This window comes from Anomalospiza imberbis, chromosome 20 (genome assembly GCF_031753505.1).
Source record: "Anomalospiza imberbis isolate Cuckoo-Finch-1a 21T00152 chromosome 20, ASM3175350v1, whole genome shotgun sequence".
NCBI classification, from domain to species: Eukaryota; Metazoa; Chordata; class Aves; order Passeriformes; family Viduidae; genus Anomalospiza; species Anomalospiza imberbis.
The window spans coordinates 6,241,741-6,265,888 of record NC_089700.1 but is presented as its reverse complement, the minus strand read 5'-3'; the positions used below and the strand labels follow the sequence as shown (position 1 = coordinate 6,265,888).

General features: G+C 44.8%; 2 protein-coding genes across 8 annotated transcripts in view; one reads left to right on the top strand and one right to left on the bottom strand.

The window, feature by feature from the left end:
• MYO1C (myosin IC) overlaps positions 1-2,412 on the top strand; it is a 50,607-nt gene extending 48,195 nt beyond the window's left edge. For all 6 annotated transcript variants that reach the window (XM_068210381.1, XM_068210377.1, XM_068210382.1 and 3 more), the window contains 3 exons: positions 97-194; positions 362-461; positions 965-2,412. In XM_068210381.1, the coding sequence (XP_068066482.1) occupies positions 97-194; positions 362-461; positions 965-991 (225 nt within the window). In that variant the 3' untranslated portion in view covers positions 992-2,412. The remainder of the gene's footprint in view (positions 1-96; positions 195-361; positions 462-964) is intronic.
• A 381-nt stretch (positions 2,413-2,793) lies between these two features.
• On the bottom strand, positions 2,794-23,523 carry YWHAE (tyrosine 3-monooxygenase/tryptophan 5-monooxygenase activation protein epsilon). 2 transcript variants are annotated; one of them, XM_068210391.1, is made up of 7 exons: positions 23,325-23,523; positions 13,095-13,294; positions 8,306-8,412; positions 7,720-7,926; positions 7,002-7,138; positions 5,050-5,096; positions 2,794-3,710 (listed from the first exon to the last, which is right to left on the bottom strand). In XM_068210391.1, exons 1-6 carry the CDS (start codon positions 23,386-23,388, stop codon positions 5,089-5,091), a joined length of 723 nt encoding a protein of 240 aa, XP_068066492.1. In that variant the 5' UTR covers positions 23,389-23,523; the 3' UTR covers positions 2,794-3,710; positions 5,050-5,088. The 2 variants fall into 2 exon arrangements, with proteins under 2 accessions (XP_068066492.1, XP_068066491.1); XM_068210390.1 differs by lacking the exon at positions 5,050-5,096.
• Between the last annotated feature and the right edge of the window lie 625 nt (positions 23,524-24,148).

The window sequence follows — 24,148 nt, the reverse complement described above, 5'->3', positions numbered from 1 at the left end:
TCTGGTGCTGTCCCTGTCCCCTGTCCTTTACAGCAGGGTTAGTTTTGGTGCAGTGACACCAAAGCCATGATCCTAAAGCATGGACTCTCCTCCCAGGGTGATGTTGTCCTGCAGAGTGACCACGTGATTGAGACACTGACAAAAACAGCCATTCTGGCCAACAAAATCAATAATGTCAACATCAACCAGGGCAGGTGAGTGACACCAGGGCCCTGCTTCTTCCTGTACCCCATCCAAATGTACCCAGTCCACCTCAGCCAAGGCTCCAGAGCACATCTCTTGCAGCTCTGTTAGCTAGCACCCAGCTCCTGGAGAGTCCCACACGCTCACCAGGGCTGTTCTCACCCTTTGCTCTTCACAGCATAAAGTTCACAGTGGGACAAGGCAAAGAAGGGATCATCGACTTCATCTCGGGATCAGAACTGCTCATAGCCAAAGCCAAGAACGGGCATCTAACAGTGGTGAGTGTGGGCTGGGGATCACTTACCCTGGATCTAAACCAGCATTCTGGCATGGGACACATGCCATGGGATGCTCCTGCCAATGGCAGTGCCCTGCTATCCCAGCCTTTCCCCTAGTTGGAGCTGGGCACAGGGCTCCTCCTCAGTCAGCAAGGGACTGTCCTCACTTTTTATTTCCACCCCCAAGATCCATTTACTCCATAGCAAATCAAATTTCAAATACATATAAAAACTCAAAATCCTCTCCCCTTCTCAGCTTGTTTGTGGTGATCCTGGCAGTCAGATCAGCCCCACAGCTGATTGATTCATGCACTAGCAGACCCCAGCTTTTTCAGAAATAAATCCAGAACAAATCCAGATTGCACTGACACTCCTTCCAGCAGAACTGAGAGCTCCCATTTGAACCAGAGGGTTACCCATCCTCAGAACAGCCTCAGCATGTTCAGGAATTAAAACTTCTGCAGCATTTTGAGCACACTTACAAACCTGTCCTTCTCCTGCAGGTCGCTCCTCGGTTGAATTCCCGATGATGAAAAATTCCCTGCTCCAAGACCTTTCCCTCCACAGAATTGGCTGAACATAGCCCCCAGCAAACCCCCCCTTCCTTGCTTTGCTCTTTCTGTTACTACCAAAGACCTGCACTTTCAGAACAACCACAAAATACATCCTTGCTCTCTTGTCTTACTCTCAAAGTCCCAAACAAAGGCCTTCTCCTCTCCTCCTTACCCGACTGAATGTGGGGTCCAGCGCAGCATCCCTTCAACCACAGCTCGGGACCTTCAGCTGGGCTTTGAGGGAGAGTTAAGCCCTGATGGAAATGACCAAAATTTGTGCTTGTCATCACCAAAAAAAAAAGCACAATCAGAAAACAAGTAACTCTGCTGCTTTCTCAGCCAAATCACTGAAATGCCAAACTTTGTATTCAGAATGTTTTATGAAGAATTTTGCTCGGAGATGTTTTAATGCTTTGTGTTACAAATATAGTGAAGCCATATTGTGTAAATGAGTAAAACCTGTAAATACTTTATAGCCAAGGATGAGATGCACTACGAGAGATGGAGTTGATGTGGAAACTTTTATGTTTTAGATTTGGAATCTTTGTTGGTTTTAGTTTATGGTTACAAGGTATAACCTGAAAAACCCATAATGTAACTTCACTGATCAGGAGCCAGAGACTTATCTTTTTTTGAAGTCAGCTGTCCCATTTCTTGCTCTCTATTTTTATACCATAAGAATTTTTCAGATCCACACAAACACAATGTAATACAAACTGCAGAGGTTACCACTGCTCTGGGCAGGCCATGGGATGAACATAAGCTTCCCCCCCACCTTTCCTTCCCTGTCTGGGAGTTCCCACTGCCCTTTCCCCACACAGCTCCGCAGGCTCAGAGCAGCACCTTCAGGAAAAAAGGCTTTTCCTCCTCTTCCTAGCCATAACTGGAAGTCTTCATTCCCACAGTATTTATACCAGTGCCTCAGTGCTGCCTGACCAGGGAGGGCAAAGGCACTGCTGCTGCCCCACAGCTCCAGGGACGCAGGGGTTGGGTGCTGGCTGCAGCACAGGTTCCTCCCCAGCACCTTCCTTTAACCCAAACAGCTGCAGGGTGCACGGCTCCATGGGGAATTCCTGCTGCATCCATGGCACAGCTCCAGAGCCCAGCCTGTGCATCCTGCTCCACCTGCCTTAGACACCCTTCCCCTTCCCCTCCATCCTGCTGCAGCCACAGCCAGCCCTGAATGCCTCTCACCCACTGCTGCCTCTCTCACAGCCTCAGTTCTGTCTCCTGCTCTGGCTCCTGACACGATGCCATTGTCCAGCCCTGCTCCTGGCTGGAATGTGGGATACACTGCAGGCCATCCCCAGATGTGCTCAGTGTGTGCAGAGCACGCTGCAGATGTTGGTGTATAACCTCTGCCAGACTACGCTGAATAAATTTTTACAAAAAAACAACCCCCCTTGTCTTTGGTGCAGCTTCCTTACGTGGTTTAGGGGGAGGCTGACCCCAGCCCCAGCTCTGTGTCCAGTCCAAGGAGCAGGTTATTCCCAGCAGAGCAGATAACCTGTGTCCCTTCTCTCCATCTATGGCACTGCACGGGATGAGAAGTGCTGAACAGCAGGTGAGAGGAATTCACCAACCATTTCCCAGGGATTTATATAGGGAAAGACTGGATAAAAGGGCTGCTCCCAGCAGCACAACTCACGCTCAGACCAAATCTTCCTTAGCTCCTGTCTGAAGAACAAGGCTGTTCCTGCTGCTCTCTCCCCCTCCAACTGTTCCTAGTACAAGCAACAAAGGAAAGTTACTCTTCTAAAAGAAATTCATAGTGATGGTTGGCATTTTTAATTTAGGTTTGTTTTATTTAAGTTTAATGTTAATTCCATGCTGTGTTTCAGTAAGAACAATACAGATTCTGTATCTGTGGCTCCAGTCAGATATCCAGTAGTACAAATTAGCTTCAAGTTACACATACTGAACAAAAGAGGTTGAGCGAGCGAAGGGAGATGGGGAGAGGGGAGGGAGAAAAGAAAAAATATTGAACACGCATGCAGGCTTATCAATGCCACCTTCAATGCTAACCTGCTTGGAGGGAAAGTAAAGAACAGGCAAGAATGAGCAGCCACGGATTGTTGAACTGTTACCAGCACCATGATTTTCAGCAACATTTCAGCAGTTTGGAAACTTTTTGTTTTTATACAGTAAAACCACTACAATAAATGTCCCAAATGCAACCTCGCAACTTCAATCTAAACACCCAATTAAGTTGAAACATTGGTATAAAATTCAGTTTAAACAGTTATAAAAAAAAGAAAGATGCCACCACATGAGCACTACCTGGCCAGGACCAATCTCTCCCTACACGGCCTTCAGGTGTCACATCCAGGTCTGATGGCAATGTCACCACAGCTGGCAGAGACAATACAGTAATGCTGAAAGAGCCTTTACGCAGTCCCGTTAGTGTCTTAAAGAACCTAAAAGCTGGCACCAGTAAAATCCACAGAAATTCACTCTTGCCTTTAAGAACTTTTAAACTGTGTAAAAAAAAAATAAAAATAAAGAAACCCAACAGGGCAGGAACCTAAATTCTGAGACCCAATGTAAAAGTCAGATTTGGTGGTTCTCAGAGTGACACTGAGGGTTTTTGTGGGGAAGGGGGAGGGTGGTCAGAGATGGGTTCTCTTGTTGGCCTTTGTGTCTCACTGGTTTTCATCTTCCACATCCTGCAATGCTTCTTTATTCTGTTCTTCACCTGTGGAAGTGGGAAGAAGGAAAATGTTACCATTTAAAACTGAGAGCTGCAGAACAAGCTTTACAAGCACCTAGAGATTAATATTTTCATGCAATACACACTCACTCTCCCGCTCCACACTGCCAGCTCCAGAGTGAAGCGTTCCCATGGAAACGAAGCCTTGGAATCACCTGCACCCTCACACACGACTGCAGCCAGGCCATTAGAACATGTGAGGACAAACAAACCCAGCCCTGAAGACTGACACCGCACAGGTGAGCAGTCCTGCTGAGCAAGGGCTGGAGAGCCCAGGCAGAAACCATGGCAACAGCTGTGGATCAACATCCCTGGATCTGGAAATCCCTTCCCCAAACCCTCATCTCTATCTTTTTCTGACCAAGCCCACTCAAGTCTCAACAGCAAAGCACTTCAGGCAATTTTATACAGTTACACTGTTGGCAGGAATTACCAAAGGTATGAAAAACACCCTCCTGTGAGTCCAACCTGACAAGAAACCCTGGGTTTAAGGTTATTAAAGAAAAACATCTTGTGGAAATGAATGTCTTTGTTCAACCAGGCTGTGCCATGCAGTGGAACGGGGCTGTCCTGCAGTTTGGTTACACTCCAGCTGCCCCAGGGAGCTCCATGCAACACCTTCTGTAGGGCTTTACCAAAATTCTGCTGCAACTGGGCAAGTTCAGGTACCTCAGCTGGTGCCATCACACATGCACAAGTCATTTAACTGGTAAGGGAGGCTGAAAAAATGCTTACAATTATCTGTAACCACATAAGATGGGACTTTCTTAGGGGCAATAAACAGAAACTAGTAATTAAAAACTTAATTTGCAATAAAGCCCAATCAAATGAGACTGGTAACTTCTAGCAGATAACCAGAATGTTTGCTCAGAGCATGTCCAGATTCAGGATTACCACCAGTACAACAGGAAGTAGATTTTGGAAGAGGGGCCTAGGAACACAGGACATTCAACAACAATAAAGTTTATAGACAGAATTTGGTATCAGTTCATGTAAGAGAGGAAAGCAGAGGCTTTAACCCAGATTAGAAGATCTGAGCATGCTCTAACCAACACACTTGAGCAAATACTCCTCTACCAGGGCACTGTGAAGTACTTCCCATGCCCAAATATTCTTCTATCCATCCAGGTTTGCAGGTCAATTCCCAAACATGTGAGTTACTCTGGATCCTAGTCAAGCACATCATCCCCGGGCAGGGGACAGGTGCCACAGGAGTGGCAGCAGGGACACAAGCGTTTGTCAGCAGCAGGTGACAGAGGCAGGCACAGTTAGTGACAGGAAAACTGACACTGAAAACTCCAGTGAGCCACCACAAGAGACTTACAAAGTAGAGTTTTTAGGAAATGAACAGTTGGACTTTCCTTTAGGAATCTATACAGCAGGAAAGAAGGGGAGAACAGGCATCATATGGAGATGACATTATAAGTGTGGAAATAAACTCAACACTCGTCTGGGCCATGGGAAAGCTACAGGGATTGGGATGGGAGTGCAGCAGCTGGGTCATGCCTGGCTTTACATCCCTACACGGCTGAAATGGAAACAGGGAAAAGCTTAATGCCGAAGAACAAGCCCTTTCCAAGCCTCTCCCACCCCCTGGAAACTGGTAATTGTGCCACTCTTGATTTGCTGTTCAAAGACTCTGCTCATTTGGGAATATGGAGCTCTAGAAGCATCAGTTGGAAATGTACTCAGAGTATTAGCAAAGTATGAGGAAACTTAACTTTGCACCTGTGTCTAAACAGTCTACATAATTGTTTTTCTGGATCTGAAGAATTCCACCATCATTTTAAGCAGTCCTACAGTATTTTCAATTCTGTCATCATTATCCTTTCTGGCACCAGTAACCAGGACAACCTGAACTACTTCAGAAAGAACAAAAACGTTTATTTTCCATGCTGTTGAGCAAGGAATTCACATCTCTATTTCTTTTTTCCAAAATCTAAAGAGCCTGTAAATAATCCTGTGGAACTTCTACAGTGTCCAAGATCTATGAGAGACATCTGCTATGGGCAAATCAGGAACTTTTGGAAGACACTGTTTGGAAGATACTGTATTATCCCACACTGATCCAACCTTGTTACTCCACTACAATGGCTTCCACTACCAGGGTATTTGGCCCCAGTAAAAAAAGTAAAGGTTGGATCTAAACTGAGGGAATTTGAAATAGATTTCTCTTCTCCAATGCCTACCCATGGCAAGGAAGGAATTCAACACCTGCAGTATTTAGAGAAAAATCTACAGATCCATCCAGGGTCCATCCTGCACCAGGACACAATCCTTGAAAAGGGAGGTGCAAGACCCTTAAACACTGGGATGTGGAGTAAACCAGGAGCCAAGACCCCACACATTTACAGCATTCCCAGTCTCAGCAGCCCAAAGAGCAGAGTGAGAAGCTATGGAGTAACAACACTTCAAAACAAACCCATCACCCTACATAAAACCAGGAAATTGGGAAAAGTTAAAAGATTCTGCATTTGCTTTCAAATGGACACACCACCAGGGAAGTACCGTCAGGAATGCTGTGTGGCTACAAGGAAAAGCTTACCAAAAATTTGGGACACTCACGTATTTATTTGAAGTTCAGTAGTATGGTTTCTAAGCTCTGGGCATTTGTAGGTACCCAAAATAATCTTAAGAGGACTTATTTCTTCCCCTCCAATTTAAAAGTAAAGAAATCAGCTCTTTTCACTTGTCTTTCCAAGAGAGAAACCCTAAAATGAGTAGATTTATACTAAACATTGAATGTGAAAGTTTAAATGTTGGGAAAGTCCATTCAGTGTGCCAAAACCACTTAAATGTGTGCTATCCTTTGCTAGTGAACAGAAGCAAACCGTGTCCCACCCTCTGGTACTGCCAGGGGACACATTTAGCATTTGCTCTGGCAACAAGAATATGGAGTGACCTGGAATGAAGGGGAACTAAAGCATTTGCAGCGTTTCCTCCTGCACTGGAGGTTCACATCTGCTTGGAATGACAGCCAGAGATGAGCATGACAAGGAGAAAGAAAGAAAAGATTAAATAAATGAAGTCACTGCTTTTACAGTCATCACAGCTGCCTCATGGGGAGGGAAAAAAAAAACCAAATGTTGCTAAGTCCACACTTCTTCTTTCAAGTGAGAGCTCAAAAGACTCCAGTGTCACCCCTATCCCCTGATCCAGTGTTAAGGTAGGACAGGAGGGTCATTATTTGGAGACAGAAGTAAACCATCAAAGCCTCTCCATTTCCAGGCTCTGTTCCCTGGGCCAGGATGAGCTTTTCCAGCAGGACTCACTTACCATCACCCTGCATGTCTGAAGTCCATAGTGTCAGGTTATCACGTAACAACTGCATGATAAGTGTAGAGTCCTTATAGCTTTCTTCACTCAGTGTATCCAGTTCTGCAATAGCATCATCGAAAGCTGCTTTTGCCAACCTGCAATGACACAACAAAGATTTAACAAATATTGCTGAACACAGTGCAGGAGCACAGATTAACACCAACACAGATTTGTGCTTCAAGAAGCATTTTAATCAAGAATATTGCTTTCATTAAACATTTCTACATCTCGATTAAGGGCTACTAGAAACTTAGTGTTACCTGCAGTGACAGAAGATAAATGTGGCAATCACTGCCACTCTGTACATGCTCACAGGTCACAAAAATCAGTGCCACCACCTCTTCCAGCTTGTGCAAGACTAGTTAAATCACCTCACGCCTTGAGCAGTTTAAGGGTATACACAGTTCACCTGGCAAGCTGCTGAACTGCCATTAGCTGATCAATTCAAGATTATCACTGTTCTGCCTCTCATACACCATTACACCCACACAAACACGTGGCTCTGGACTCCAAAGAAAATGGCGATGCTGAAAATCTTCCCAGTGAACTGACATGAACCAGAGCAAACATCAGCAGGAAGAAAGCAGGAAAAGCAGTTACCTAAGGAGCAACACTTCTACCTTGTCTGGTATTCACACAACATTCCCATATTCCCACTCTGCCAGCCTCCACCTACCTGCAGGCACGATCAGGAGAATTAAGAATTTCATAGTAGAATACAGAGAAGTTGAGCGCAAGTCCTAAGCGGATGGGATGTGTTGGTGGGAGTTCTGTCATTGCAATATCACTAGCAGCTTTGTAAGCCACCAAGCTGTTCTCTGCAGCCTCCTTCCTGTCATTTCCTGTGGCAAACTCAGCCAGATACCTATGGTAGTCCCCCTTCCTGAGAACAGAAACAGTAGGAAGTCAGTAATCCCCGTTTGCCCACCAGCCATTAAATTAACAGCTGAAATTAAAGCATGTTTAGATATTCACACACCAAGCACTCTGCTGCTCAGTTACTGTCTACACAACACTGCACCAGGAGCTGAGGGAATTTTAAACCACCATTACAGGACACACCTTCTTTTCTTCTCTTTACAAGTGTTCAGCTCATGCAAAATAAAAAAACCCAAGCAGGGATGTGATTTCTGCATCAGCAACTCAATTAAAAGGGTGGTTTCTTCCATCTAAGAGCTGCACAACAGTGTATTTTAAGTTCTCATTACAGCTACTTAACTCCTGTCTCTATTTCAGGCCTTTCCTCTCAAGAAGGTACTTACATTTTGTAATAGAAAACCTTGGACTCGCCAGTGTTAGCTGCTGGAATGAGGTGTTTGTCCAGTACATCCAGAATGTCACAACAGATTAACTTCAGTTCAGTCTCAACCTAGCAGAGAAAAATAAAAATACAACAAAAAGTTAGAAGCGGGGGCAGGGTGAGCACTTAAACCTAAAAGCTTTCAAAAGTACCCAAATATCAAACAGGTAACATCATGAAATTCCACAGAGGGTTAAGACAGAAGAAAAAATAAAATGCAGCTGCTCCACAGGTTCATTAGCAAAACAGTTCTGCACATTTAGCTGGCACACACAAGAGGCAGGGACTGATGGATGATGAAATGTGGAACTGAACAGCAGAACTGTAAATTCCCTGGAAGACATCTTGCTAGACAGATGTCTAGCAAGACATTAAGTTTGTCTCAGGATGTAATTCCTTACTGCAAGGCTTGCACAACTCACTTCCTTCCATTTTTGATCCCGGAAGGCTGCCCTAAAGTGGCAACAGCAAAGGGGACAATTTGAAGGTAATTAACACAAATCAGCTCAATTCCATTATACCCCAGAGTTAAATGGCACCTTCACAACAGGTTCTAGTGAGTCCTTGGAGGCAAAGTTCTAAAAACAGAGCCTTAAGACAAAAATCATGGAGTATCAGAACAGAATCAAGATGTGCCACACAAACAAAGGTCAGGTACAAGATGAAAACAAGCTCCAGAAGCAGGTGAAAAACACAAAGTGCAGTAACTCAGCAAAAAAGCAGAAATCATCAACACTGACAGTGCAATCTGTGGCCAAAAATACAGTTTATACAGCCTTATTTTAAAACAGATACTGGATTTGAATTGTCAACTGAAAACAGTCTCATGAACCTTCATTTTCTCCAGTTCCAAAAATAAAGCAAGGTCTATGAGGTCAGGGTTTACCACAGAGAGTTTCACACCTGCAAGCAAAGAAACTGAGCACACCCAGAAAAGCTGAAACTCCTCCTCTGACATCAACATTGCTCAAACCAGACAGGCTCTGAGCCCCCCGGGTCAGTCCAGTAGGAGTGGTTGGTTTAATGCTCACAGTCACCCATCCATCGCTGCTTTTTCATGATTTCACAGGAGCTTCCAAAGCTACAGCTGAAGAGAACTCTGGCTCTATTTCATATAAAGGAGAGATTTCTAGCAAATGCATTAAAGAAACTACCAGGAACTGCAAGTCTTGGATCGCAGAGGCAGCCCCACTCAGTCCATCATCCCTTCCTATCCTCCCACCCAAGCATTTGCTTTCCTTCTTCCTTTAAGCATTTTCCTTGCCGTGTAATCCTTTTATCACAACACAGCTCCCAAACTATCTGGGTTTGTAACCACAGCAATTATACCCAAAAGGTGTTCAAATTACAGATCCAAAACAAATTATAAACTGGCACAATACACACACATATTGACTTGCACAAAGTAATAGATTTGCAAAGTTCCTTTAGATAAATTAACTGTCAGCAATTTTCATGTACAAATGTCAGAATGCCCTGACATTCACAGGAAGAACAAGGTGCTGTACTTAATTATGTGACAAATGCTTAAGAAAGGTGCTGAAATATGGTCACTCGAGAAGAATCTACTTCATATATTCTTGGGCTACAAAAGCTATAAAACCTTTGGGCAGCAGTCAGTTCCTGCAAACTTCTTTCCTCTTGATCCTCTTTTTCAATGACTTCTTTTGCAGAGAGATCTTCAGCAAAACTGCAAAGAATTAAATCAGTTTCTAATCCTCTTTAGTTAAATAACTATACATGTACAAACTTCTATTTCATCTCAGACAGACCTCTTCCAGCTTTGCTTAAAGGATCAGTCACAGTTATCAGAGATCAGCTGCTGTCCAGGGCAATGGAAATGTCCTGAGCAAGCTTAGTTTAAAAAGATTTAATATAAATCAAGGTGATTAAAACAAATAAACAAAAAAAACCCACAACAAAACTAAAAGCTCCTGTACAAAAAGAAATCTGTTCCAGACAGAGTGGCTTAGTGAGCACTCTCTAAGAAAGGGGGATGGAGGAGAGCCTGGCAGCTGTCCCAAAATACAGCCCAAGTTGGAAATCAGAGCACTTGAAACACACATTCCATGTGCCACATCTCCAGAGCAGGCAGGGGAAGTTCAATACCTGTGCTGTGGTGTGGGAATGGATCTGGTTTAGCTGCAAGGGAAGGAACTGCACTGTGTGCAGCCACACCCCACTGCAGCCTCTCAAGGATGAGGAGCAAAAGCCTCAGTGTGCTCTCAGAGATGCAGCCAGATGAGAAATTATGGGGTTTTGTGTATCCAAATGGCCACAGGAGCCAGGAGAGCAGCCTGTCTACAAAGGAAGCACCTAAGTGGCATTTTCCCTTATGGCTATGGATGTGTTTGGCTCCACTCAGCTGAAGTGGCTTGGGAAGAGGCACAGTCTGGTGTCTTTCATCTCTCACTACTGCCCAGTGCACACCTGAGACAAGGCCAGCCCTGCCCTGCCCTCCCAACACCAGCATCCCTCGAGTTCTGCCCCAAGTCATGCTGGCCACCAGCTCAAAAATCTCCCAACGTGAGCCAGGAGCTGAATTACAGTAAATACTGACATACACCAAACCCAACCAAGAACTGCTTTCACAAAAACCACTACAAAAACTTTCAATTCCTACTGGAGCAGCACTCTACAGATGAGCAAGATCACTGCTTCTGGTAATGATAGATGTGTCTTTTAGAGATGCTGGCTCTCTCCAACTCCCCAGTGTTTTATACTTGGCTTTGTTGGGTCACAGACATGGTTTAGGGGTTGGGGGAAGGTTTGGTTAGCGTTTTTTTCCCTTCTTCAGAGCCTTTCAAGTCTGAAGAAGGTTTTCCCAACACTGAATTTACTCTGGAAAGTGTTACAGTAGGCAGAATTTATTGACAAGGGAATCACAGTGAGCAGAATTCTGCTGGAAGCTGTTTCTTCAGGGAAGCACTGAGCACAACAGGGCGGGAGTGTTACTGTTCAGCAGTGACAGTGAGCAGCAGCATCCAAACCTGTGCCATGCTCCTCAGGCCCTTCCCGCTCCCAGGCCATCCTGTCAAACCCATTCACACACTCAGAGCAGATGCCAACCCATATTAAGTCTCCCAGCAGCTACTAACAGGATCTGGCTTTCAGCTAGAGATGATGCTCAGGAACCTCTTGTAGAACTCCCTGTGGAGCTGTGCAGACACAGCCACCCTTCCTCCAGGGTGGAACCAGTGACAGAGTTCAGTGCACTGCTCCTCCCCATGAGAGCTGCTCCCTCTGAGGATTTCACAGCTCAATACCCTGCTGGCACGACACTAACTTCATTTGGCCTCTCCACCTCCTCAGACACCTCAAGCACAAGTAGTACTACAAACTTGTACTTCTTGCACCCCAGTCCATCCAGAATGGCACATATCCTTTACAAAAAGAGATGCAGAATAAAGGCTATTTCTAGAGTCCTTTCAAAACCAGGAGAAAAGTCTTTTCATCATTAAAGGATATTTGGCAGAAGATGATAACCACCCACAAAACCCTGTGCAAAAGAATCTGGAAACACACGATGTGAAACAAATTTAATCACTCGATAGCTGTTGTCTTGTTTTCTGTGTTCTTTTAGGAGACTGCAGACACCCATCAAGAAAAGGTTATTTGGGACTGTATGTAACTGGCAGTCTCTCATCCCATCAGCATGCCAGCATAAAATTAGAAACCCACAACTTTAACAATTCCATGGAGCAACAGAAACCCTGTGAGTCAACAGAAAGTAGTCCAGAGCCATTCCTGGGAGAAGATTTCCAAGCCAAGATCATTTCCATTGCTGGTATATGAATCAGTGCCAGGTGATATAACAGACTCCACTGTTTCTCTGGAAGTGAAGATGTGAACCATGTGGAGGCACTTGTCCTCAGATAATGGAGATGAAGTCTCTGCAGAAATGTGTGGGATTTAAATAGTATGAGAGCATGCCTGCTCCATGCTAAACCATCACTTAGGGCAGGGGGAACAACAGCTCACTAAGAGCTGGAGGTTTCATTAGCCCTTACCAATGAAGTCAGAGCTTGCTGCAAGTTCTCCATTTTAGGTAAAGCTGCACACACTGACTAAGTCAGCATGAAGTTATGTGGATCAATTTTTCCCTCTCTCTCCAGAGAGAGAAAACAGCAAGGCCCTGGAGGTTGCTACACACACGTTTCACAGACGGGATGACCAGGACAGCCCCAGGAACAGGAGTGACAGAAGACAAGCAGTCAAGAAAAGCACTGAAGAACCTTCCCCATGGACATTTCAAGTGTTCATGTTTTGAGTTCTCTAGGACAGAGAACTGGAATCACAGAAAGTGTCACTGTATGATCCAAAGCAACTTTTACAGGAAGTGGAAGTTTAACAGCCAAAAATCTCCTTTGACAGGGTTAATTAAAAAAAGAAGTTGGCTGGGGTGAGTGAGGTTGGAAGGGAAAGAATGAGGCCTCCTGAGCAGGTGGAGCCTCACACCTGAGAAAGCAGGGAAGTGCCAGTGCAGCTCAAATGCTTGGCAGAGCTGCTGATGCACTGAGGGAAAAGTCCTCCCTCACCTGAGCCTGCTGCCCTTCTGAGTGTTTACACAGCAACACCACAGCTCTCCCCTTCACCAAGAGATTTATTCTCCAGATAAGGAACAAGCTCCAGCCTTCCAAAGGCTGCCACTCTATTCCAGCACAGTACAGGCAATCTGGACCACCAGGGCAGTTTATGGCAAGGGGACCAGAACTAAGTGACATTTTGCTCTAAGACCAACACCATCTTACCATTTGCCGATATTCCCGAATCATTTTTAATTTGTCTTCTCCACCTTTATTTTCTTCTTTCTGTTCAATGCTGCTGATTATTCTCCAGGAAGCTCTCCTGGCTCCAATCACATTTTTATATGCAACAGAAAGCAGGTTTCTTTCTTCCACTGTCAACTCCACGTCCATTCCAGCCACCTTCTTCATTGATTCAACCATTTCTAGGAGGAAAAGGTCAGGCAATTATTCTCACACCTGAAGCATCTTTCAAATCATTCAGTACAAGCTGTACATTAATGAGAACTTAGGAAATTAATTAAGACTCCCTGCTCCTTTAATCCAGCTACTCCTTACTTTTACCCTGGAGTGTTCCAAACAAATCAATCAGCACATACACAAAGGAAGTATCTGATATTCATCTGGTATTTTACAAGGGTTTCAAAAATTAATAGCAGTTATCAGCACAATCCTACAGGAGTGTGTTCTTTCCAGAGAGCTTTGGAGAAAGCAGAGAACAGGGAGAAAAGATGAGCAAATGTGATCTTGCTCTCAGCACAATCAGGATAAATCCGAGCAATTACAGGATGCTCCACTGATTTGTCAACTGGAATACAGTGTAATACGGTAATTAACAAAAATATAAAATCCAGATTTGAATACATGTAGAGATGCATGAGTATTGTTACTAGGAAAGTGAGTCAAAGCTGCAAGATGAACCTCCAAAAGAAAAATTTGGTGCTTGGAGTGGTAACAAAGAAGTCATCCTGAGTGTACCCACAGCAACCATAAGTAGCCATGCCAAGCAGCCATTTACACTGAAAAGTAGCACACAAAATATGAATTAATATATATTTATATTTTAAACCTGTTGAAAAGTATTTCTAAATCTGAGGTTAAAACAATCAATACCAAAACCAGCTTTCCTACACTTCAGTGGAAGCAAAGACTGAATCACTTAAGGAAAGTTATGACCCTTGCATTACCTAACCACACTGGGATTGTTTCAAGACACATCAGAAGAACAGTGTTAAACATACAAATGAAGCTTAACTATCATTTTTTGCCCTCAGATGTCAAAATCACAACCTTAACAGGCATAAGCTACTGCAGCAATGGAGACTGTAGGCTCCCTGGCAGGAACAGGGTTATCAGTCTTCAACAGGTCTCCATATGGGGAGGAGAAAATTTTATGGTGGCTCTATTTTTATCAGCAGATTTTGCTTCTCCAAATCACAGAATGTAACAAAAAAAAAAAATCCACCAAGGATTTGATAAAACTTGTTGAAAACACCACCATGCAATTGCAAAATGGTGAGCTGCTTTTGCTGAAGAATCTGAGAGCGGCACTAGAATATTCCATGTTCAAACAATATTAACATAAACATGATTAAGCAACTGATGCCAGCTAAGTTACAGGCAATATAATATAGCTACAATTTGCTACTTAAAGCAAGTACTGTGATTCATTTCCTGAAGGATGACCCTACCATCCCACTCACACAAAGAATCTACTTAAAAGTTGTGAATTTTTTAAATTATGCAAATTAAGCCATCTCATATTTTGAAGTTTATTAAACAACAGAGCTATGCTCAAGATTAAGATGCCTGACAGTTCTTGTGGGCAAAAATGACAATCAGGAATTGAGACTTGCAGTCTCCATGACCTGGTTATCTTTGTCAAGCTCCAGCAAAAAATACAGGTTTTGTTTTTAAGCCTAATATTTACTGCTTTCAGAGAAGCAACTCACAGGTTACAGAAGATGCTGCCTTTTTTTTAAAAGTATTTCTATTATTGTGCTTTATCCATTGGGATTAAATACACAGCACTTCAGTCATACTCTTGGGTGTACACAACACTTTTATAAAAAAAAACTTGTCTCTTAATGAAGACAACAGAAATCTATTCACACATAACACATGTTTCATCTCACGTAACAATGATATACATGGAATAATTAGCCCAGAAGTGTGCAGGTTGTGAAAATGTACAGCAACAGCTTCCAAGATCTTCTGCCCTGTATCAGGAAATTGCAACAAGTGGGGCAAAAATGGCATGTTTTATCAACTGTTCTATAGGTTTCTTTCACCACCTCTCCCTTAGAAGAACATTTGCCTAATGTGAAAATTTAAAATAAAAAACCATACCCATGACTTGCTGTTCCCTGTAAATGAGTAGCTGTTTTCAGTGCACATTCAAACACAACATCACCAGTTTAATCAATTGCTTGGCTTCTGCAGGATTTTATCAATTACCAGTCTGAAGATCTACAAGCCCTTGAAACAGAGGTTAAACCCAATTTAGCTGAGCAATAGCTGGTACAAAGCCAAACCCAAAACCCTGCCCTAAAGGAGCTCCTGTGTCAGTGTTTCAGTCCTGTGGCATCTCTTCAGTCTGTTGGCAAAGGTGGTCATTAACCACCCCCCTGCAGAGCCGCAACCACGGAAACACGGGAGCCAAAGGAAAACGGGCACCTGCTCACAACCAGTCCTTATCAGTAAACAGCCCTTATCACCCCAACATTTTTATGACTGGAAGTTAAATAGACTCCCTGACAAGTGACAGCCACTGGGAACAGGATGCTAGGGGATAGGGGAACACCTCAGGTTCCTCCTTTTGTTCTGAAGCACAAAACCTTCAGCTTCAGCCCCCCTCACTCTCACAGGGTACACAGCCTCTCAGCACTGACAATAGGAACTGAAAGGTCTCCTCTACAAAATCTTAATCCTGTCACTAGGTAACCACACAACCAGAGATTAGAATCCCACCCATAAACAACTGTCCCACCCAAAGAGAAAACATTTATCAGTCTTTATCAATCTACCCACAAAGCTGTTGGATAAAAAAGTTTCTAGTTCAGTAAAGAGCCCAATTTTACTTACAAATACAAAAACCTGGGCTATTATTTCATCAAGACAAAATATTATGCACATACCTGGGTCTTCCATGGTAAAGTCATAATCCAGCCCTGAAAATTTAAGCCTGATGAAAAATCTTAAGAACACAGGCAGTACAAAAGCAAGGGGACAACCTGTCTGTATCCCCTCCAACAGAAAACAAAAATAAAGCCACATACACCGGCCAAAAGAGCAAATTATATTTTTTTAAGAGCAGTTTTATCTATCTGGAAGTCTCCACAAGGAGGTGGAAAGCTCAGTCAGAGACCATTCAAGACAAACTACAAATCTGAGATTACATTTCATTAAGAAGGATTACTGCAGGAATGACAACTCATTGCATACAAAATCCAGAGATACTTACACTGCATTATGGAAAAAGAAGCGTTATGCAGATTCAGAGAGACAGACTGCATTTAAGTGGTTAAGTTCCAGCCTCTCAGGTGATTGTGGCTGTCACTTATTATGCTACTGTCAGATCATGCCACCATCAGAGTGGGAAATCCCAAAAATGTAAACTGTGGAAGGAGAGGGGAATATTCTGGAGAATGACATGCTTGCCCTAGATTTAGATCCTTCCCCAAGCACCTGCTGCTGGTTAAGAAACACCACAACACACAGGCACTGTCTGATCAGGTTTATATATTCTTATGGAAAAGCTGAGACTCCAAACGACTGCCTAAGATAGTACAAAACTGTCACAATGGCCAGGCCATTTTTTAGGTTCCTATATTCTAAAACTATGATTAAAATGCTGGCTCCCCATTGCAAACCCTGCTGAGTCACCTCCAGCCATCAGGAGGGACACACAGGCAAAGCCTGGAAAGCACAAAGGGGTGGGACAGAGGTGGCCACCTACAAAAGGTTTGTGGAACAGCAAGGTGCAAGGCTTGAGATTTAAAGTGAAAGACAAAGAATAAGCCTTACTCTAAGCCAAGAAGTCATGGGGAAGTTTACAAGGGTTGAGAAGCATCCTTAGGGGCCAAGCCACAGAACAAAGGGCACAGCTGACTACCTCTTGACCAGAGATGAATGCAAATCTAGATAACTGCTGCTTCTTAAACTCTAGAAATCCAAAAACCTGGGGGAACTACAATACCCCCAGGTAAGGAAATGGGTGATGTACAGCAAGTTTAGTGGGAAGACTAAAAACCTTTCCAATATAGGATACAAAACAACAAACAGCAGACCCTACCAAGAGAATAGCCAGTACCTGGCAGTTCTATCAAAATCTGTGCTTGTAACAGAAACCATCTGGCCTAAGCATAGGCTGATGCACTAAAGAAAACTTGGTAAGGGAAATTTACAGTGTTTGTAACCTCTAGCTCAGTGCCCGAGTCTCACTAACCAGGATGCTACAGGGTCAGATTTTTTTGTTCACAAGCAGGGCACTCTTTGTGACTTTAAACAATACACAGGAACTACTTCAATCTCACTGCTGGAGTAACTCCCCCTTGCCTCCACACATATGCATAAACTAAGAATTTCAATATTACCACAGGAAAAAAACAAGAGCTAGAAAATTTCTTAGTTGGGGACCTCCCTTCCAAAAGAGGAACTACTTAAGAGAGAAAGCTTCTTAAAATAAGAACAGAAAATGAACTTGTTGAGCAAAAGTGCAATTGAGATGATGTAATGGTCATCATACTGAAATCAAAATGAACCTTAGGAGAACCCAGAAAGTAGAATTCTTATATATTATGCAATGAAGAGCAGCAGAAGCACTGTCTTAATTATCCATTTATTAGCAGCAGAACATCAGCAAACGGAAGTTGTGTTTTAAGTTTATTCTTTTCTACTGCCCTTATCTAAGGGCAATAAAGCAAATCAGGATCTTCGAGCTTCTAAGCTGCTGCCCAGTACCTACTTCAGCATTTCAGGAGCTAAAAGCTGCAAGTGAGCATCCTGTGAGCTGTGAGGAGGTGGAAGACACAGCAGAAAAAACAAGTCTTCCCTTGTGTCCACCACAGATGATCACACACCATAAACAGTAGACTCAGTACAAGTGTTAGCCTTGTACTTGTTCATTCTTGCAATGAACAGAAGATGATCAGAAACAAGTCACAGGAACTTGAAGTATCTGACCCTAAACCCTCTCAGTCAGGGCTTTAATAGCAGCCAACACAAAGTGGTTTACACTGTTTATTTGAGAAGGTTTCCAGCAGACACTCAAGGGGACCTACAACACCATGAACCTAATACTCACTAGGGGTCAAGTTAATGGGAATTATATTAAAAAAAAAAAAACAAACTGAAATAAGCAGGTATATGCATAAACATTATACTGTAGAGCATGGCCTTCCATTATGCCTCACAAATCTACTGGAATGCTTTGAACAAGTGAAGCACATGGACAAGGAAGACATAATTGGAATAGTCTACCTGGACTTCCCAAAGGCATTTAACAAGATCCCTCACCCAGGGTTCTTTAAAGAGCTCAACTGCCATGGGATAGGAAGGAAAGTCCTCACTTGGCTGAAAGACAGGAAACAGGGTATGAATGTGAGACTCAAGTGTTGAGAACAGAGAAAGCCCACCAGTGGAATCACAAGGGATATGTGCTGAGAAGCGGGCTAACATTTCTGAGTGAGCCACAGAAACCGAAGCAAATAAGTACTAACTTAATAGCAGCAAACTCCTAGGAACAAACATGAGAAAAACTGAAGAAAGAGGAGCCAGTGTGTTTTCTTCAGTAAGAGATTAATTTAACTGTGCAGATTAATGCCACAGACTGCATTTCCCACAGCTACAGACCTCCACCTAGCATCAGTGGGCACCACCCTACTGACTACACTGATGAGCTCCAAATTTAACCAAGTGGAAGTTGAGCTCCTCTTTCCAACCATTAGGAACTCCTCCAAACACACCATCACACATCACAATGCCTGCATAAGGTTTTTCTGTTCTCTTAGGGAATCCTGTGTTTGGCATCAGAGATGGCTGAACCTATTCCTATTGATTCCCCTCCTGACAGCTCAACACCCCTCTGACCTCTCAACTGGCTCATTCAGGTCACCAGCTCAAACAACTACCCACAGGGAAAAATAATTAATCCTGCTTCTAATTTAAAAAACTGAACTGGTTCTAAGGGTCAGACCAGAATTCAAGCATAAATCAGAAGCATTCCTTATCACAATATAAGACATTTTTACACAACTGAGCATAAAAGAACCTAGCAGGTGGAATCCCAGTTAAGACAACCAACAGGCAGAGGAGAAAAAAAAACCTCTAATAATATCCAACATGCACAGTGGCTCAATGATGATTTTGGGGACAAAGCACAGGGTTATATTGCTACTCCTCATGTAAGGTTTGTAACAGCTGGTGCAGTCAAAACCCTTCCAAACCTGACAGCATGACTCTGCAATAAACAGTCCTGTACCTTTACACACTTGGAGAAACACAGGTTAGGGCCAAGTTATCCTAGCAACAGTGGGATTTTCTGCATGATCAACTGTACAGTCTACCACAAGTCCTTCTTGCAACAAAAATACTTTTAAATCATTCCTCTAATCTCTTCAAGTTGTGGACATTTACTTTTCGAATGCAAGAGGATTTCCCCACTATTTCTAACAAACATTTCAGTCTGAAAGCAAACATCTTGAGCCTGGGCCTAATAATAAATCTCTCCCCTTGACTGAGATCTGCTACTGAGCAATCCTCTAATACTGGAAACCAGTTCAGCTTCTGGGCTCCTTGCAGAGGACCTCACCATCCAATTGTAGAATTCCGTTTCCTTTGTCTGCTCCTGGTACCTCAGGAAATTCAAGAAGGCCATTACAGACAAAGGCCCTCTCTCACACAACTCCTCATAATTACAAGTCAATTTATGTCCCAGTATGTACAACTCCCACTTAAAAAAAAAAAATGTCTTACTTCTTTAGCACTGTCTGCCTTTTAGCTCAGAGACAGCAGTCACACCCCGCATCACCATACCAGTAAGACCTTTAACAGGCTAAGTGGTAACCATTAGTAGGGAGAGGAACCCAAAAAACTGAAGTGTGCTTGACATCTGCTTGAAAGAGACCAATCCTCTGCAAACCAAAATTTAGATGCAACTTGAATTCTAATTCGTGACTTATTGATTCCTCATTAGGCTCTAACCTGAAGACCTGTTACTAAGAGACAGATCTTCCTAAAAAGGGTTCAAATCTTGAACTGAACCCACTGCTGTACACGTTCCTACCTTCGTGATGAAGACACACTTCCCTGACAGACAATTTCTAAAGACAAAGGAGGTAGCTGTTAGCCTGCTGTGCTGGGAGGCAGGAGACCTGTCCTGGGTGGGCTGGGTGTTTTCCTTATCTGTACCTTGACCTATTCTCTGGTTTTGAGGGGGGAAACCCCACCTGTTTCACCTCACCCAAGTAATGTACTTTGAGACTTGTAGCACAAAGCAGCTGTTGAAGTATCTGCTCACAGACTGCCTTGAGCCATAGCATGTTTCTCACCTGAAACAAAGGTGTTCCCAGCTTCCACAAGAGGAATCGGTTTCAGTATTCAGCAGCAGTCTACAGGAATTCTCTACATCCTCTTGATATAAAGAGTTCCACAATATCACTTACTCCAATTGTTTTCCAAAAAAGGAGTCCATTTAGTTCTATATTCTACCAATAAGGAACAGCAGTGAGTGAGATTTCTCATCAAGCTTCCTGTACTGCCAGTAAGCTTCCTGGCATTTTGTGATTTGCCATAACATGCCTAAGCAGATCTGTGAACATAGTCAGACACCCAAATCTCTTAATATATCTCTGGAGATCAGGGTTTAAGTGCTACTTACACTGCAAAAGTACCTAGAAAGTTGTCCTCCTAATCTGGGCCACCATCCTGAGGACAGTACAGCCACAGGACTACATTCCCAACCGTTCACAAATGCAGCTCCCAAGATTTCAGAAATTCCCTAAGTGGGTCAGGTAAGTAACACCAAAGAAGCCACAGTTGGATGCCCACCATAAGTGCTGCTATAAATGCCATGAGCCATACATAAATAGCAACCCACCACTCTTCCAGTCTCCAGGGAAAGATGGGACAGAAGTTTACACTTATCCTAATGTTAAACACAAAAAAAATTGTCAAACTCATATTTGAATTACCCAAGGGACTTGTATTCCAATGTATCTGCAGCCAGTACTTACCATCACCCCATTTTATATGTGCCCATCAATAACTGTGGCCTTATAACTGTGCACCTTAAAGACCAAACTGAGGAGCAAAATTAGGATTAGCTTACTCTTTCCTCATATTGCTTCTCAAATCACTTTGTTCAAAGAATTATTCAGCAGTCTCAGCTATGATCTTGGCAGAACTGCATTATTTCACATTAACAAGAACAAATTATGCCAATCATTTTTAATTGTTTCAGCTGAACAGGAACAGAGAATTAAATGATAAAACAGTATCTACAGTACATTTTCTTCCAGGCCATGGACACAAGGGAAGTGAAGATGCATTTAGAGCAGCTGGCAGAATTAGAGGGTGCATCTTAAATTATGTTGACCCAACCTGATTCTTAAAACCTCTGGAAGTCCAAAACCCACCACACTGATTTAAACAGGACAACTTCAAGTTGAAACAAGTCTCATGCCCATTCAGAAGCAATACAGCACAGCAGATCTTCTACATTTTGCTCTGGGCAGCTTATTTAGCAAACATTCACGGTACTGGGAGAACCAAAAGTCCACCCAGGGAAACGCTGCACCAAGGCAATAATCCTTCCCAATCAATTTTTATCAGTTGACAGGAAGTTTGCATTGCAGATCTGTGCCATGGGGTAGAGTCCTATTACCTTCTAACAAAGCGATTTACTGCTGACTTCAGAAAACCCCAGAAAGACAGTCATGCCTCAAGAGCTCCCAAGGATGAGGATTCCTCCAGGATGTTTGGTTTCCACTCAAACCAAAGCCAACACTTTCAGTGGCACTGACTCATCCACACCAGGTGGAGAACCCTTCCCTCCTCAGCAGAAGTTGCACACATTCTGTGGAATATGGATGTGTCCCTCTGCCCAAGGTAATTATGGTACCCCAATACCTGGTTCCTGGGGGGCGTTTTCTTTCTCTAATTCTTTAAGTTATTGCAGAGACTGCCTGACTGCTTTCCTTTAGTGGTACTATGAATTCTAAACTATTTTCCCATTAGAACTCTAAATGAATGGAATTTTTTTAGGACTTCTTTGTTTTAGTTTCTCTTTCTCTCTCAAAAATGTGCATTTTTCAGATTTTCTGCAATGGTGCCATCAGATGTTTTTTGCCATCAGATGTTTTTTAAGCACAACTCAGTAAAAATGTGCCATTTGGTGAAAACTTGGTCATGCTGTCTATAAAAATTTTTGAACAGAAAACATCTGGAGTGTCTTCTTACCTCTCTAAATTAGGTGTTACTGTATTCACACATTCTACATACATATATTTATTTCACTTCAAATGAGTAATCACAGCTCTCAGGGCAAAGTAACAGTCTCAGAAGAGTCGAGAAAATTAAAGGCCCTTTCTATTATATGCAGGGGAACCATGTTTAAAAGGAGCAGTTGCAAGACAGACATTTTTGGGGCAAGACACACCACCCAGGGTTGCCAGTTCCTCCCCTCTACCACTTTTCCCCCAGATATTAAATCATCACGGATATTAAATGATCAGGGATAGCACACAAACTTAAAGGGGGGAAAAAGGATGAAAAGAAAACGCTGGGAAAGTAAAACTACCTGTAATAATTTCTACCACATAATGAAAGCATATGCGTTTTCTTTAGGCAGTGAATCATGTACTCGCTCCCTGCAGGGTGAGAACTCGCTCTCCCTGGGTTTGCCAGGGGCAGCAGGATCTCCAGCCGGGGGCAGAGGCAGAGAAAGAAGCGCAGCCCCGTCCCCGGGGACCCCCACGAGCACGGCCGGCGAGGGGCCGAGGGCCGGGCCCCCCCTCCGGAGCGCTCGGCATGGGCGTTGTCTGCGGCGAGCCGCCCTCGCCCCGCGCCGCCGGGCCGGGGGAGCGCGGGGCCGGGGCCGGCCGGCCCTCGCGGCGCCGTGAGGGGCAGCGGGGTCTCTTTGCGGAGCCCCCCGAGGCGGGGGCGGCTCCCCTGCCCCCCCCTCCAGGACTCGCCCTTCGCGGCCGCCATTTTATTCCCGGCTCCTGCCGCCACCGCCCCCCGCCCCGGGCCCCGCCCCGGCCCGAGACACCCCCTCGCCCGGGCCCCCCATCCCCACTTCCAGCGGCCCCTCAGGGCGCTCCCCGTCGCCATTTTGTGTGCGCCCCCTCCTCCGCCCCTGCCCCCCTCCCCCGCCCAGCCGCCATTTTGTGGCCGCTCCCTCCCTCCCTCCCTCTCCCCTCGGCCGTGCACGGCCTCCCGAGCCCGCGCGCTCACCATCGTAGCGCTCAGCCTGCTCAGCCAACTTGGCCTGATAGACGAGGTCCTCCCGATCGTCCATGTCCTACGGGCGGGGCGGCGGCGGGGACTGCGCGGGGCGGATGGCAGCCGATGGGTCCGGGGGGCTCTGCAGCTACCAGCTCGCTGCTCTCCGGGCAAATATGGCGGCAGCGCCTCCTCCCGCTGCATCCGGGCACTCCCGCGGGCGCGCGCATGCGCCCCGCCGCCTCCCATGGCAACGGCGGCTCCCTGGCAACGGGCGGGGGGCGGGGTGAGGCGGCGTGAGGGATAAAGGGAGTGAGGCGGCGTGAGGGAAAAAGGGAGTGAGGCGGCGTGAGGGAAAAAGGGAGTGAGGCGGCGTGAGGGATAAGGGAGTGAGGCGGCGTGAGGGAAAAAGGGAGTGAGGCGGCGTGAGGGAAAAAGAGAGTGAGGCGGCGTGAGGGAAAAGGGGGTGAGGCGGCGTGAGGGATAAAGGGAGTGAGGCGGCGTGAGGGAAAAAGGGAGTGAGGCGGCGTGAGGGAAAAAGGGGGTGAGGCGGCGTGAGGGAAAAAGGGAGTGAGGCGGCGTGAGGGGAAAAGGGAGTGAGGCGGCGTGAGGGATAAAGGGAGTGAGGCGGCGTGAGGGAAAAAGGGAGTGAGGCGGCGTGAGGGAAAAAGGGAGTGAGGCGGCATGAGGGATAAGGGAGTGAGGCGGCGTGAGGGATAAAGGGAGTGAGGCGGCGTGAGGGAAAAAGGGAGTGAGGCGGCGTGAGGGATAAAGGGAGTGAGGCGGCGTGAGGGATAAAGGGAGTGAGGCGGCGTGAGGGAAAAAGGGAGTGAGGC

What these genes read in the sequence shown, in the direction of transcription:
- YWHAE (XM_068210390.1), bottom strand. Translation starts at nt 23,388, where the DNA reads ATGGACGATCGGGAGGACCTCGTCTATCAGGCCAAGTTGGCTGAGCAG. An exon ending in GCAGGCTGAGCGCTACGATG is followed by an intron (nt 13,295 to 23,324) that starts GTGAGCGCGCGG and finishes TTTTCCTCCTAG; the next exon opens with AAATGGTTGAATCAATGAAG. An exon ending in AAGGTTTTCTATTACAAAAT is followed by an intron (nt 7,927 to 8,305) that starts GTAAGTACCTTC and finishes TTCTGTTCTCAG; the next exon opens with GAAGGGGGACTACCATAGGT.